Source organism: Melanerpes formicivorus, unplaced genomic scaffold (assembly GCF_026170545.1).
Source record: "Melanerpes formicivorus ecotype bairdi unplaced genomic scaffold, bMelFor1.0.p_v2 SCAF_28, whole genome shotgun sequence".
Classification (NCBI taxonomy): Eukaryota; Metazoa; Chordata; class Aves; order Piciformes; family Picidae; genus Melanerpes; species Melanerpes formicivorus.
The window spans coordinates 4,093,609-4,110,235 of NW_027142380.1; the positions used below are offsets into that span (position 1 = coordinate 4,093,609).

Sequence of the window (16,627 nt, forward strand, 5' to 3'; positions counted from 1 at the left end):
GCAGCATGGGGTGCTCCTTGCAGTCATGAGCCAAGAACTAGCTTGTTGTGGGGGAGGAAAGAAGAAAGCAGACATTGCCTTAACCTTGAAGTTCTTCTTGCTGTAGCAGAAAAGTTATACAGCCTCTGTATGTATGAGATGCTTTTTCTCTTATCAGTTAATTTGCTTTTCCCGTCCTCTTTTTTTCTTCTATTTTTCTCTTTCTTTCAGTGACACAATAAAGGCAGGCTCTGGAAGTGCCTCTGAACACCAAGGCTTTGAGCAGGAAACCGATGGTGCCTCCCTGTCTTTTGTTAGCAGAGCAGGAGGCCCTGTATCACATTTATGCCATGGCCTTTTCACACTCTCTTGGTGGGGGAAGGGACCTTGACCAATTTCATCCTCCTTCAAGACCCCTGTGGGCCATGCAGGAGCAATACAAAAGCAGCCTGACTGCCAGCGAAAGCCAAGCCTCTCTCTTCAGTTAGTATCTCTCCTGTTCCAAGAGCTGCTCACCGCAGGTGTCAGAGTGGCCAGATCAGACTCTGATCATGTACCTCCAAAGTCAGTGTGATTTTTGCTGTTCAAAAAGTGGAGGGCAGAGCCTTTGCTGCCTTGCCACTGGGGCTAGTAATGGTTTTGAAGGGAGGCTGATGCACCTGGTGGGGAGGGCCCATGATGGCAGTCCCCTTCCCCTTTGTGAAGAGGGCATCCTCTCTATGGGAGTGGTGACCTCTTCTGCAGGCTGTGTGACACAGGAGTCATCTCTCTCACACTTGCAGTTTCATCACCTATTTCCAAGGCTGACAGTCCCTGCACTGTGGGGAAAGGTTTGGGACAGTTGGACAGGGATGGAGGAGAACTGGGGCAGGACTCTCTCCCCCAGGGATAGCTAAAAATGGAACAAAACAAGATTGAAGGTAATAATTTTGCTGTCTGGTCTGAATGCTCTGTGCCATAACCAGGTGCACACATGATGCTTGCCATGGCACTCTGTGGGAAGTTCATGGGAGGGCTCCTCTTGGACCCCTTCTTTCCACTCAGAGTCACCTCTCTTCCTGCCACCCACTGGCCCACAATTCAGATGAGTCAGAGTTGCTTCCCAAGCTATCAGAGCAGCAGCTTTACCCTTTGCTCCCGCCTAAGTGGCTGGTTTTGCTAGGGACTGATCCCGCTCACTCAAAAAAGCACCATCCCCTGTGGGAGACCTCACCTCAGCACTGCTCATGCCTTGACAGAAAAACACAGACTGGGAGCTTGGAAAAAGGAGACAGCTGTCAGAAAGAGCTGGGGTAACGGAGCAGGAGAGTGAGAATTACCAATGTTCCCTCATTCCTTCCAATCCTCAGGCTGCTGGTGCAGCTTGGCAGGGCTCAGCCTCCGGGAACAGACCCAAATCCGCCCTACCCTAAACCTGCTCATTATTTGCATAGGTCTCAGCCAAACACAGAGCGGCACAAAGCAATAAATTAACCCTACTGAGGTGTTTCTCAGCTTCCCCTTCCAGCCAGCACACATGAGCGCTTCCTCTGCTTGTGTTTTTGGAAAGCCCATGTTGCAGTCCCCAAATCCCAGCCCTCCAGCAGTGCTTCCTGGCCTCACTGATCTCCAGCATCATCCTGTACTGCACGCTTGAGAGCACAGGTGACGTGACCCTGGGGAAGGGCTGAGGGGGCGATCCCGCTTACCGCCTGCCATTCGCCGGCTGCCCAGTGGTGCGTGGGGCACTCGGGGAGGTGGCAGTCCCGCTGCGGAGGGGGCCGGAAGGCCGGGTCGCATTCTGCCTCTTCGGCTGCCTTCGGGGTGCCGCTGTGGCACTGCACAACACGGTGCTGGACACCCCGGCCGCAGGACACGGAGCACTGGAGAAAAGGACAAAAGGTGAGTGGCAATCCCCATCTCTCCGCCACGGTAATACCTCGGGGCTCACCCTCTGCTCTGGGCTCCACAGCACTGATGGCAACGCTCATAATGCCAGCACTTAAAGTTCCTGATTGGAGGAGGGAAAAATTTTGGGTAGGTAGAGCAGAGAGGCTGAAATCCCTGCTCTGCTGAAGCAGAGTGGGAATTTTGCTGTTGGCTTCAGTGGGATCAAGATTTCCCAGCCAGGATTTTTCTTGCAAAACCCTCTGGGTTTAGCAGCACCTCTACCCCATCACAACAAAGCAGAGGTGGTGAGGGTCTGAGTATTACTTCTCAGGCAGTTGGCTCCAAAAAAGTAATAGTTCAAAATACATCAAACTCCACAGGTGTCACTGGAGCGGACTTTAATGGAAAGCGAGCCCAAAGTAGACAGAAGAAAGTCTGTAGCACTAGAGAGGTAAAAGGTATGAGATACAGTTGGGATTTCTCTCAGCATGCATCTAACCATGCACATGGCCACAAACTAGGGCATACTCTTAGCTTGTGGAAAGAAATTTTTACAATAACTGCATTTCCTTCATCACACTGTGAGCACATTTCTCCCCACTCCTAGGCACAGCCTGAATTTCTCTGCTTCTCAAACATCTCCAAATTATTATCTACACTCCAAGGCTTTCAACAGCTTGCCTTTTTTTTTCGCACTGTGACTGCACACTGAAGTGTTTTAGCAGTACTTAATGTCCCTCTGGTATGGATTCTCCCTGGCTAGATCTTAAAGGATGCCATATAAAGTATACTGTAGAGATGTGAAATAAAGAGAATTTGCACTTATAGAAGAAAGCATGTAAAAATCAAAGGCATGCTTTTAAAACATAGATATTGCAATTAGCTGGTTGCTGAATTAAGAATGTAAGCAACCTTATTAATACTTCAGGAACTAAGGAAACAAGTTTACAGCTTGTTGTTACAATACCCATAAAAACTGAGCCTTCTTTGAGGCAGGGAGTTAAACACAGCCTATTGTCTCCTCTGCAGAGAATTCCTCTGTAAAGCTCCGTTTGCTTTACTATCTGAATGCCCCATAAAGGACGAAAGAAAAGCTGACTGTAAATATTTGCCTGGCTCCAGATATTTGTAAGAAGGGGGCAGGGGGAAGGGGAAGGGGGGGGTAGTTTATTTGTGTAACTTTTTAAAGCAGCAGTGACATTTCTGTCACTTGTGATGCAAATGTTTCCCATATGGTGCTGTGCTGCCTTGCTGAGACTAACGGTGCTGTTTGTCCTATGCGTTCCATAGGGGATAGTTAAACTGAGTAATGGCCACAAACTTGGAGAAACACATACAGCAGGAAGTATACCATGCTCTAAACTGCCTTTTGGGTTATATTTATTATGCATCTAAAAAGCACATGCCTGGGTGTGTTATGATAAGGCAGAGCAAGGCACGCTGAGGCTCCTTCTCAAAGGGCTGGTGTGACACATGGGCAGAGTGGGTTTGGGGAGAGGGAGGATGAGCTGCGGCTGTGCAGGGCAAAACAGGGCACCAGACAAAGCTGTAGACTCATTTCACTGTGTGCCTGGGGTGAAAATTTGCCCCCCTGTAAGCCCACAAGGATAAATCCTGCATCCTGGCCGAACTGGTGGGAGGACTCATAGTGGGGGAGTGAGAGACCCTAGGACCTCAGGTCACGTTGCTATGTCCCAGACCATCCCTTGGAAGAGATCAGAAACCCATTGTGAGCAAGCAAGCAAAGGGCTTTTCCTTGGGCTAATTGCAATAGTGCACACAGGAAAGGCTTTGCTTAGCTAAACAGGCTTCCTAAGTGCAATTGCTGGCCAGATACCCAGTGCAGCCACAGTGCCATCCAACCACAACATGGGAGAATGGAAGAGGGATAAGGGAATACTAATGTGGCTCTGGCACAAGAAGGTGAAGATGCAGGTGAGCCTAGTCCTGGGGCCAGAGGAGGGCTGTGGTGGGGCTGACCCAGCCACACCAGGGTATTGCTGCTGCTGGAGCAGAGGGCCCAGCCAAGGAAGAGCAACTGTGCACCAGGCTTGGGCAAAAGTTGGTGAACTGGGGCCAGGGGAGAGTTCCCATCAGATCCAGGCATCTCCCTCTGCAGGGTGCTTCCCTCTGCTGCCTGTGCTGCAGCTAGCTCTGGCTAGATTTATGACTACAAAATACCACCGTTACACTCTATTACAGAAGCAATAAAAGGTGGGGGTTTACATCATTTTCATCCTGGCTATTTTAATCCATAAAGCTGGTCAGCCAACCTGTGTCTACCTTGGGGAAACACAGCTAACTGACACTGCCAGAAGATAGCCAGTTTGGGAGCAGCTAACTTGTACTGTACTTGTATATTCCCCTATGGAATGTCACAAGCCAGGCAGCCTGCTTGTCCTTCCTACAGAGGCTACACCTTTTGCCACGTGTGCTCCTTTCTCCACTGAGAAAGTCAATCACCAAACTACCAGTGCCAGCTCAGCTGTGGAGAAGCTCTACCTGGTGCTCTGCCTGTGTTTTTAGACAGGGTTGAGTTTCAGCCTATAGCTGAAATATGTAAATACAAGTCAGTAGAATAAATATTGGTATTTTTGCTAAGTGAAAAGTAAATGGTCATAATTGATACCACTTAGGAGATGCAAACACATTAAATTTGACATTTCAGTGCAGACACAGGCACATTTCAAACTCAGATAAAGCCTTTTTCCCTTCCCTTCTGATTATCCTGGCTACATTAAAAAAGCTTTGCTGCAGGAAAGTGAATTCATAACAATCTAGAAAAGAATTACCAAACCTGTGAATACAAAACATCCAGAGAGAAATAACCTGGGAGTGGAGCACCAGTTTAGCCAGCTGGGATTCATGTTTAACCATTCCTGTATTGTTCAATTTTGATTTTTTTCAATCATTCTTTTTTCCAAAAGAAAAGGAAAAAATCCCCAAAGGCACATGCAACAGGTCCTGTGCATGCATGTGTCCAGTTCTGGGCCCCTCAGTTTAAGAAGGACATTGAGACTCTTGAATGTGTCCAGAGAAGGGCAAGGAGGCTGGGGAGAGGCCTCGAGCACAAGCCCTATGAGGAGAGGCTGAGGGAGTTGGGATTGTTTAGCCTGGAGAAGAGGAGGCTCAGGGGAGACCTTATTGCTCTCTACAATGACCTGAAGGGAGGTTGCAGCCAGGAGGGGGTTGGCCTCTTCTCCCAGGCAATCAGCACCAGAACAAGAGGACACAGACTCAAACTGTGCCAGGGGAAGTTTAGGCTGGAGGTGAGGAGAAAGTTCTTCACAGAGAGAGTTGTTAGCCGTTAGAATGGGCTGCTCAGGGAGGTGGTGGAATCACTGTCCCTGGAGGTGTTCAAGAGGGGATTGGACGTGGCACTTGGTGCCATGGTTTAGTTGTCATGAGGTGTTGGGTGACAGGTTGGATTTGATGATCTTTGAGGTCTTTTTCAACCTTATTGATTCTATGACTACAAGGAGGATACTCTTTGAGGGGAAGACCTTGCCTTATTTTTCACGCAGATTTGCTGGTTTACAAAAGGCAGCCAGCTCACATCAGCTCAGCTTTGGGATTATCTTTTGAAGCCAATTAGACCTTCAGAAAGCTTTTTTTGATAAGATCTAAGTGAAAAGCGACCATGGCTCCTATTTTCAGCAGTGGCATTGGAGATGGGCAAGGTGAGACGGAGTTTCTGCATTCATTTAGATCCTGGTCTACTGGGTATTCAGAGTGCCAAACTCCTGCTTGTTTTACGGCCGTAGTGAGGAGCTCTGCACCTAAACCCACCACGGCTCTGAGATGTTCAATCTTTTGCAAAGCCATGCCAGTCCCTGCACATCTCTCACAGGGACAGCCCCAGCCTCTGCTCCAAACACCTGACAGCCCAACTCTTCATCTGCTGGAAGCAAAGAAACGCTGCCAGCAGGAGTGAAAGAAGCAACGTCACAGCATTTCATGTGTCTTTAAAAAGCCCAGTTTGATGTTGCAGAATGAGTGTTTCTACACCCCCCCCCTTCCCTTTCCCCCTCCCCAAGCAAGATGTTGGCTGGCTGAGCCTATACAGCATGTGAAGAACTACCCCTGGAAATGCTCTGCCTATTCTTAGCTGTATCATTAGCATACAAATATTCCTTAATTGCCTAGTCACAAGAGATTACCTCAGGCCATAAATTATTTCATCCTCCTATTAACTTGGGTTTCTTTCTCCACTTGGACAAAATTAACTCCCATCATGCAGTGGAATGTTGGGAATTAAAAAAACCCCACACTTTTATCAATTAGCATTAGTGTATTTCACCACAATCAACAGACCATTACATTATTATATTTACAATTATTAGCTGTAAAAAATTGCCTTCAGGAGCAGTCACTTTAAATAAGGTGCAAATTGAATATGACAAGATTGTCTAACGGCCTCACATTTCAGTCTAGCTTCCTCTATAAAATTGAGGTTTGAGTCCTGCAGGTAATAAAAGCAATAACATTGACTTAATTTCCAATATGGGTGCAGTACTGAGCATTTCACAGCATGCTCCCAGCCATACTTTGGGTAAAGGACCCAGAGATCAGTGACTGAACCTCCATGATGAATACGCTTAGCCCCTGATACACACAATGGCAAATATTCCTACCCTCTGAATTGAAAGGTAAGCATTAAACCAACCTGAACAAGTCTGTAAACAACCACAGAACATCAGTGGGTTTGTTGTCTTTTGGAACAGTTGACATTAAACAACGGTATGCTGTCATAGTCCCAATATGTGCATGTGTGCCTGTAAAGATGTTAAGGTTTTATCTTTCAAGGAACTTGCAAACAGTGAGAATTGGTGCTTTGTACCTTTATTTGGGAAACAGCTCCTAAAAGAACATGAGGTTTTAGCAGTTAATAGTTCATTTAGTCTGGGATTTTCTATAATTCTGCTGATTAGCACACTAATGAGGTAAAGTAAAAAGATTAGAAGCTGTGATGTGGGAAATTCAAGGTGATGGCAAAGGCATTGTTTTCAGGAGAACAAGGTATGCTTTCAGCAGAGAAGATGCTTAGTAACTCCAAGCACTTTCACATTTCTAGCAGCCTATGTATCAGTGTCTGACTTTTTAATGAAGCCAAATCAAGTGATGAGCTTGTTAAGAAACAAAAGGCAGTGAAAACAATTCCTAATGAACAGCTCTGATTGTTCTTTAGGCTTTCCCGGGAAGCTGGTAATAAAATTAATTCCAGATTTCTCAAAACTAAGGGAGATTTTGCTTGGGATGTGACATAGTTAAATAATAACAATATCAAAAACATCAACAAACAATAGATCCTCTTTAATATTCTATACTAATGCCTCTTCTAGCAACAAGGAATTTGCTTTCAGATAGGCACTAAAAGCAAGCTGCCATGTTTTCAGCTGACACAAATCAGTGGTGCTCCATTGCTCTCCATGAAGCTACACTGTTTCAGACCACCTGAGGATCTGGCCCAAAACTATTACTCTTGAAAAACTCAAGTAACACTAAGAGTGATGGGAAAACCAGCTTCTAACCAACTTGATGGAGGAAGAATATTAAAGGGAGCAAAAGGGTATATAACACATCTCACCTGTCCCCAATCTCCTGCTTTCCACTTCGGACATCTGCCCCCTCTGCATTTCTTTTGCATGTTGGGCTTAGCAAGATGCTTGCAATAATCTTCTTCTACATGCCTCCCTTCCTTTGACAAACAGTATACATTGCGGTGCTTTTGGCCCCTTCCACAGGAGACAGAACACTGTAAATGTAAAGTAACAACAGATCAGCTTTCACCAAGGGCCATCTACATACTTATACAGGGGCCAGGGCTACCCAGGGCATCTTCTTTTAACTGGACCAAGAAGCACAGCCCCAGTTCTCAGAAACCTACACAAAACTTGAGGGGGATATGGAAGGGCAGAATTCAACCACTGGAAATGCTCCCACTGGCACTTAATGTTGCATGATATTCTTGGTTAATGCCCCCAAAATGCCAACACCGAATTAGAGAAAGCAGCTGACATTCAGCAGGGGTAACAGGCTGGGTTCCTGGCATTGCTCCAGTGGTTTCAAAGGAGCAGAGTCATCTTACAGGGATCAAGGCAGAAGCCCTCAGTATCTACTTAGAACAACTTGAAAGGAACCATTTCCATTTACCTTGGTACAAAGGGAGGTCAAATGTTGGCAAATCAGGAGAATAAATTGTGATATACACCTTCACAGAGGGAAATAACTGCACAAAGGACAGGGCAGAAGAGAAAAATGCAGACTTTCCATGTCCTTGGTGTTAAACCTTGTGTTTGTTTTACCACTGTAGACTGATTTACTATTTTTACCAAACAGACTGAAACCAGGACATGCTCATCCTTAAGATTTATGCATTTTGAAAACAACTCAGAAGGTGGCAAGAAGGCAGAGCCTGAAGAATCAAAGCAAAAAGCAAGTCAGCAGGTATGTTAGCTGTAAGCTTTGTAGTGAAGCAACTAATTTCAACCTCCCTCTGCAGGTTCACTGAACTTTTTCAAATGTGACCACTTCTGGCATGCAAACCCCAACCAACTTCACTTTGATTTCAGATTAGTCTCCTCCAAAAGATTTAGGAATCAAAGGGGTCTGGAATCAGGACAAGAATTTAATATGACAGTTTCATGTAGAACAAGCCTCTTACTCAGCATGATGCACCTAGAGACTCAGCTTCAATTTCTTCATTACGTGTTATGCAAGTCATTACATGCTATATCACAAGCATCCTGGTTTAATCCTTAAGCACAAACACAGTAGTCCAACCATCTCTAAACATAAAATGTTCTGATTTCTTTTCAGAATGCAGCAAACATGCAGAGATGAAGCTTCTTTCTTTGCTTTGGAGCCACTCCACCAGAACATTCCATAAGAACTAAGAGCCCAAGGTCTTCCCAAGATCTTCCCAGTCAATGAGTAAATTTGAAAGCCCAAAACCTGCGACTGATATACGTAGCAGCTCTGGAAGAACCAGGAGAACAGAAATTGTTATATATATTGGCACTTGTGATTATTTTAAATTACTTCCAACTCATTCAGCCCCTATTGTGCTAACAGGTACACAAAGAACTAGGAAGGGAGCACTAGATTGCTCCGAAATGGAAAAGGTCACACCACCAAGGAGACAAATGGATGTAACCCATAGGATCAGACATACTGCTGAAAAGCTTGCATAAGTGATGTAAAAAAGGCTGTTTTCCTGCTGCAAGATCCTTACAGGATGGCAAATGGTATCTGTTTTCCTTCACAATCAATAGAGTTTAAGGGTCATTAATGTTGCTTCTCTGCCCTTCTATACTCCCCTCAAGCTTCCTGTAGGCTTCCGGGGACCTGGGGATGCGAAGGTAAGGAAGCCAGACCAGCCTGCAGTAGGACTGATTGCTGCTGCGTTCTCAGCCAAGCTCTAGTTCCAAGACAGGCCAAAACCCCCAATGAGCATCATTCAGGCTTGCATTGAGAAACAGAGAAAATGCTGTCCCTTGTTCAAAGACACAACTTTCATGAGTTACCTAGATTCATAAACTTCACATTTTCCTTGAGCATTAACAGAAGACTGGGTTAATGTTATCGTAGTTTTATAAGCCTTCAAATTTTATCAGAAGTTCTATTTTTCATTCTCTCTCTATCCCTCTTCAGGCAACAAATGTAAACAGCAAGAAGGAAATGTCAAATCCTACCAAACCCAGTTGTAAACTTCTAATACTTTCTGTCTCTGGACCAAACACCAACACTGATACTTCAGCAAAAATCCAAGTGCTTCTCAGTAAGCAGTCTACATGCAGCTTGATGCCACTTTGCTGAGACAGACAAAGCTAAAGAGTTAATTCACAGACTTGACGTGGACCCTCTCTTGCCTCACATACTGAGACAGAACAGCCTAGCCCATCTTTTCTCTGATTGAAAAATCCATTGGAGCCACTACTTATTCTAAAGGAAGAATGCTTGCATTGTGCAACTATGCAAAGATCTTTCTGGGCACCTGAAGTTGGTTGATAAATACTGGATCTCATGAATAATATCGAGCTAGTAATTTCCCAAGTTTTTATCCTCATTCTACAAACAGCTTAACTTTGGCATGGAGCCTGATCCTGACGTTTATCTTTGCCATCCCGTGATCAAACACAAGACTTCATGCCTACCTTGCTGCACTCAGAGGTTAAGGCATAATTTGCTTAATTTTGTTAATACTTAAGTGTAATTCCCAAGATGATGGAATTAATCATTTCTCTGCCTGTCTTTAATATAAATCAAAGTTAGGCAGCTGTGCATTTTTAGATCTAAACCTCCTGTTTGCTTTCATGCTTGTGTGAGTTATGATCTCATTTGCACTGACAGAAAAGAGAGGTTGAATAATCTAATGTAGCCAAGTACCAGAGACTGCAAAATCCTTTGCAAAGAGTCCACTTCATAGCTGCCTTCTAATTCATCTCAGGTATTTCCAACTTTTATTTAGCACATAGATTTTAAGCATATGTGACCCATATACAGAAAAATTATTCAATAGTGGGCTTCACTTCAATATAATGGATGTTAGGAACAGGTTCTTTACCATGAGCATAGTGGAACACTGAAATAGGTTGCCTGGAGAGGTGGTTGGGGGCCCAACCCTGGAAGCTCAGGCAGGGCTCTGGGCAACCTGATCTAGTTGAGTAAACCCCTGCTTACAGCAGAGTGGGTTGGACTAGATGACCTTCGGAGGTCCCTTCCAACCCAGACCATTCTATAATGTGACTTAGGGAAGCATCTAGCTACTGCCATCAGCCTCATTATTTGTTTTGGATGCTGGAGAAACTTTGCATTTCATTACCAGGACTCTTCCTCACTGCAAACACTGTCACCTGTCTACAGAATCTATCAATAACAGTGCCACATTGAGGTAAGCTTTGACCTTGTCTTCTTTAAACATTTGAATAGGACAGATAAACCCACTCCTTTCATATTACTCTTTTGTTTTCTTTCTTCCTGTCTTACACCCTTTGCAGAAATTCAGTCCAGGTACTGGAGATGGAGAGCTGGCACTCTGTGGAACAGCAACCTCATCCAAGGCTCTTTGCACTCACAGAAAGACTTTTACAGGTTTTAATTACCTCTGGATCCAGCCCTGAAGGTGTAGCCAAGGTACTGTATTGACCTTTTTCACTAACCAGCTTTCTAGAGTTGAGGATCACATGCACTTGGGCATGCCCAGGGTCAACCTGCCTCCTCCTCCATGCAAGTGTGGGAAGAAATTGCTCTGAAATGCTGCTTCCAGCCTGTGGTTGAGGCATGGCAGCAAACAGCATCCCTGGGCAAAGCTGTGAGGATAGCTAGGCATGGAGGATGGTGTGAAAACAACACACTCTGTTGTTTCTTTAAAAAAAAAAAAGAAGTATCTGAGATGATTGCAGCACATAAAATAATAAAGAAATACTGTTTCAAAAAATCAGCCAGAGCCATTACACTGAAGACTCCAGTAGACCTTCCTCTCGTTAGCGTCTTTATTATGTCCTAAAACCACCACAGTCACACCTGGTGCTCTATATGGAGAATAAGAACAAAAGGACTTTCCTAAGAGCATTAGCATCAAAGCATTTGAGCCCAGATTTAAGAGGTTTATGTCTATTGCATGATTAGTTTTGTTATACATGCCAAGAACCAGGGATTGGCACACTGGTGATTTTTTTTTCTTTCAAATAAATATGCTGCCTAGTTTCAGTAAATGCAAGAAAAAAGTTTAAATAAATATGACAAAATATTTTCATATCAACTCTTTCCAGAAAGGTCAGAACATGATGCTAAATGTCTCCTGCAGTGTACTGCTCTGCTCCAACAGCCATGGCAAGCCTGTGTTTTTGTTTCCACATAAACTTTGTTTTCTGTTTCAGAGTTCAGGAATGATGAAGATCATTCTGTTTCACCAAGCACATGCAAATCGCTTTAAACTAACCCTTGCTGCAGTTCCTACAGCAATGTTTTGGAAGATGAGGGTACATCCTGTTCACTAAGATATCTTTACAACAGAAAGGCTGCTGCTTGATTCACCAGGCTGATCACAGCAAAAAAATCCAAACCAAACCAAAGCAAACCAAAGCAAAGCAGATATACCATAAAACTTTTTTCAAACTTTGGTAAATTTTTGGCTGGTGGGGCCCAGGCTCTTACCCACCTCCTGTGGCAGAATATGACCTGATCTTCCTCACTGGGAACTCATGCCGCAGCTGTGTTGCTGCCAGGCTGAAGGCTGGGAGTGAGCTGGGTCTGGCACTGAAAGGACTCCACAACCCTGGGCACAAATGAGCAAATCTCGGTGAAAAGAAAGCTGCAGAGCAGTTGAGAAGAAATGGAGTGGCTCCAGTTACTAACTTTGTGCATTGAAGTGGCAGTTCAAGATGGGGCAGAAACACAACCCATCAGCAAGAACCTGGGGACATTCCACCCCAAAAGTGATAAGTTTCAGAAAATGCTGTCAGACCACTTTTCCAGGCCTCACATGCATCAGCTAACGATTTGGGAGGTACTTGAGATAATGAATGCAAGCTGCAGCGATTGCCAAATGAATTCCCAAAGATAGGTATGCTCTGATAGCTCACAGAGGGCAGGGCTGGGGGCTGGGAAGAATTAGACTAAAAATGGCCTTATCAGATTCTGCCAGGAGCAACTTCTGGGAGGAAATTAAAATAAATCCTTGTAGGTTTAGATTTCCACACATCAAGAGCTATATGTAAAGCAAGTGTTCATAAGTAAGCTTTCATCCATCCTTTCCAACAATCTGAGCCCTACAATGCTTTACATCCCCTCCTGTGAGGGGCTGCGCTCCTGGATGTCAGAAAGCTTCTCTAACTAGGAGCAGAGCCTAAACATGCACCCTCCTAGTTACATTTCAGTTACACTGAATCTACATCAGCTCTTACTATAACTTAGACTGCTGCTATCAGATGCTGAAATCACAGCTGTGTGACTTCAGTACCTCTGAAGCCTCTCAAGCACACAGGACATCATCAGATAGTACCAAGAAAAGCCTGGACCAATCCTTGTGCAGCTGAACCTTTACTAGAAATCTTAAAATGCCTGAGCCTTTGTATGTTTTCTGGCAACAGAGGCTCTGTGGCATCCAAACTAAATTAGCTTCCTGACAGCAAAGTATTTCAGCAGGTAACTTCCCTGGCTTCAGTGAGACAAGCAACAGGCTTAAACGAGGGGTGCTGCTCCACACTATGGTTTCTCCAGTGGCTACAGCATTTTAGAAGATATTTAGGAAGTATTTGTGGCTGCTTTGAGATACACTTCCTTCTGCTGATCTATTTTAGTTTGCTCTCAGGCCTGGCTGCATTGGCATGGTGAGAAGTCCATGCCCATGGGGTGGGAACATGCTGTGCTGGACAGTTTCCTGCAAATCTGCAAGAGGGTGTTCATAGCCTAACACACAGCTTCCAAGAGCATGTGGTCATGGTGATTTCAGCTGGGACAAGGCCAGAAAATATATCTGGTTTTTGTATATTTACAAGGTAAGAGTAGTCTCTACATTCAAGTTAGGACACCTAGATGAGAGACCTAAGCAAAACAGACCAGCACACTCCACTGCAATTGGAAAGAGGCTTCAGAATCATAGAATCATTTTGGTTAGAAAAGACCTTTAAGAACATCAAGTTCAACCATAAGTCTAATGTTGCCAAGTCACCACTAAACCACGTCCCTCAGCAACACATCTACATGCCTTTTAAATCCCACCAGGGATGGGGACTCCACAACTTTCTTGGGCATCCTGTTCCAGGGCTTAACAACACTTTTGGAAAATTTTCCTAATATCCAACCTAAATATCCCCTGCTGCAACTTAAGGCCATTTCCTCTTGTCCTGTTGCCTGCTGCTTGGAAGAAGAGACCAACCTCTACCTTGCTCCAACCTCTTTGTTTTAAGGTCTGCTTTGAGCCTTCTTTTGTCTAATCTCTGCTGACTCCCCAGAAATGAGAGTATTGAAAAATGACATCAACATTAGGGATTCTGCAGTGTGTTGTCCAAATATGTTTGTGAGCACTGTCCAGAACCCCTGTGGAAATGTCTTGAGGAGCCCTCCCAGAGCCAGAGGGCAGCCTCCAAAGTAAAGAAGAGCAGGATTTGCCAGTGTCTCCCTTGCTCCTTGCCCCAGGCACAAGGGAGGGAAACATCTGTGCTGGCTCATCCTGGCTCTGCAGCACATGCAGGGTCGCTGTCCTTCAGCTGCTCTGTGCTCAGCTCTGCAGCTGAGGCAGTTTCCCAAGAGAGTATTTGCAAAAGGGAGAAATAAACTGATTTGCTAAACCTGCACCTTCCTGCCGCCAAATCAAGCTGCAGACACTGGTGAGTGACCTCAGATGGTGTCCTGTAAGAGAGATAAGAAAAGGAAAAATTTCTCAAAGTAAAGGGTCCAACTTGATGTGTTGCTGCAGCAGGGGGAAGAGGCTGGTGTGTCTGGAGCCTGTGCCTCCATCAGCACATATTACCCACAGGAAAGGATGCTCTTTGATTCTTGTAAGATTTAAGGCCCTGAGCACTGAAGTCAATACAATAATTTCCCCAAGCTGGGAAATCTCACAAGATATATGGAAGAAAAACAGGTAACTGCAGCAGGAGAAGCCATGCATCTCCTGCTCTATGATGTCTGTCTAGTAAGTAGCACGTTCTCTGCCCCTTTTACCCAGCCTGCTGTTACATTCTGTACAAAGACTTCCCCAGGGAGAGAAATCAGCAGGACTGTGAACACACAGAGCTACCTTAACAGCTGTATCCCTGCTCCACTCCATGCCATTCAACTTAAACAACAAACAAGCAAAGGCTCCCAAACAGCCACTGCAGGTCTCTCCAGGGAGTGAAGCATTAGATGGTGTTTCCTCAAATTAGGAGGAGAAGTGTGAGCTACCTGAGGATGCTGATATAATAGAATGTGGAAGGCACTGATGAAGCCTATTTTCCATGCTGTGGCTCTTTTAAGAGAGTAGCAATTGAAGCAGCAAGCAGCCTAGGCTGACACTTCATATTTTTAGGGAACAGTTGTAATATAAAGTCATTTAGAAGTCCCACTCAAGAACAGGATTTCCCTGTCTCGGAGTGAAACACAAAGTAAAAAGCTCTCTGAGGAAGGCCTGCCCCTTTTCACAGGTGTGCATCACACCAGGGGGAGATGGGGGGGGGGGGGGGGGGGGGCAGTTCTAGGAGTGTGGGGCTGGTTCTTTCTCTCAGGTTTTGTAAAGAAAAAGCTTGGCTCAATGCACTAGGGAGCAAACACTGTCAGCCTGTGTATGGTCTTGGGCGTCAGACAGATTTTCACCCGTGCTGCTGGCTCACTTGCCTCTCCTGTGAGCTAGTTAAAAGTAAAACATGAACAGAGCATTAAGTGCCTTTGGAACAAGACTGGCTACATCCTTTCTCCTTAATGACTGCACAAATCAGTCACTGGGAAAGTTAGAAACATAGTAAATGTCTTTGTGCTTGGTGTCCCTCATCATCATACAGCCTTGTTTCTAAATGCTACAGTCCCTAGGATGTGAGAAACAGCAATTATTGCAGTTTGGGGTGTACAGTGGGAGTCTGGAATATAGGCAAAAACTCATGCAGTCTTCTCAGTGATCAGCTTGGGGATCTGCTTGGAAGTGCTGGACTTCACAGCTCATCCTTGAAAGCATGTTACTGCTTTAATGCATCTCCTGCAGCCCAACACTTATTTCAATTTCTGCACTGAAAGCCAGGGCTTTGGGAGACAAATGTTCCCAGCAATTGCCCTTTAATGTATTGCTTTATTTCTCCTCTCTGTGTGAGACTGTGCATGTCTGTGTGTATAGGAAATCTGCAGACTTTATGAGGCTAGCAGCCATGGATGGGCCACCTGTGACACAAAGACACTACTGAACAGTGGTCCCACCACTTGCTGTTCAGGTTCAGGCCACCTGTGCACAGCCTAGAAAATGGCCACCTAACTGAGATGAGGTGTAAGAGGGGAGGCACACCAAACACAGCCAAACAGCCACTGTACTTCTCTGTAATTTTACAGTAAATTAGGACAGAACCATGGGCTGGACTATACATGGCAAGAAACATCTATGAATAAGAACAGAGTTACATGCTCTGAGTGGGAAGGTACACTGGGAAGGAACTTGGGAAAAAGATGCATCGTATGGGGGCAGGGAGAAGGGAAGGTAAAAGAAAATATTCTTCCTGAGTCTAACCACTAGTCTAGCTCATGTCTGTCCTTGCAGTGGCAAGAGGAGAGGCTACCAAAGGAGAGCAGATGAGACTGACCACTCTCTGCAGCTTGTTACCCTGGTACTTTCCTGGCATTTAGTCAATGGATTAGGAAGGACAGAGGGGATGCTGCTGCCCAGTTCTTTTATCTCTCCATTAGACTAAAAGACACTAGATTTAATCACCAGGTCAGATCATAATGGGTGTGTGAGTTGCAAGACCTGAGCATTAAGTTGCAGTAAATCAGTCCTGCAAGAAGTCAGTTCAGCAAAGCACCTAAATGCAGGCTCAGTTCTAAGCACACAGTGCTGCAGGGTAGTCCCTCACCTGCAGTGTAGGGACTTTGATGGTTGTCTTCCTGCTCATGGAGCATCAACAGTAACAAATGAGACAGGAGAACCTATAGCAAAACACCACCTATATAGTTCTCATTTAAGAAGAAACAGAAGTGGCCATGAAAGCTGTGTGGTGATGATAAGTGAACAACAAAAATGGAAAGAAAAACAAAAATTGGAGATTTTAGAGTAGCAAGAGAGGAATAAAGTGATGTTCCTCTACCAGCCAGCTGG

The 16,627-nt window shown here is 45.0% G+C and overlaps 1 protein-coding gene and 1 long non-coding RNA gene across 8 annotated transcripts in view; one reads left to right on the forward strand and one right to left on the reverse strand.

Moving 5' to 3' along the window:
- The window catches only part of ADAMTS9 (ADAM metallopeptidase with thrombospondin type 1 motif 9), a 91,333-nt gene that overhangs the window by 20,218 nt on the left and 54,488 nt on the right, over positions 1-16,627 (reverse strand). For 5 of the 6 annotated variants that reach the window (XM_068154279.1, XM_068154278.1, XM_068154281.1 and 2 more), the window contains exons 29-30: positions 7,436-7,603; positions 1,668-1,841 (exon numbers count right to left, since the gene is read on the reverse strand). In XM_068154279.1, coding sequence (XP_068010380.1) covers positions 1,668-1,841; positions 7,436-7,603 — 342 coding nt within the window. The remainder of the gene's footprint in view (positions 1-1,667; positions 1,842-7,435; positions 7,604-16,627) is intronic. The other variant, XM_068154280.1, reaches the window with a different exon arrangement.
- On the forward strand, positions 1,774-14,977 carry LOC137449120 (uncharacterized). 2 transcript variants are annotated; one of them, XR_010989317.1, is made up of 6 exons: positions 1,774-1,860; positions 8,188-8,295; positions 8,668-9,095; positions 9,502-10,741; positions 10,848-10,983; positions 11,730-14,977. It is a non-coding gene; the product is annotated as an uncharacterized lncRNA (long non-coding RNA). The 2 variants fall into 2 exon arrangements; XR_010989316.1 differs by having other exon boundaries at positions 8,668-10,741.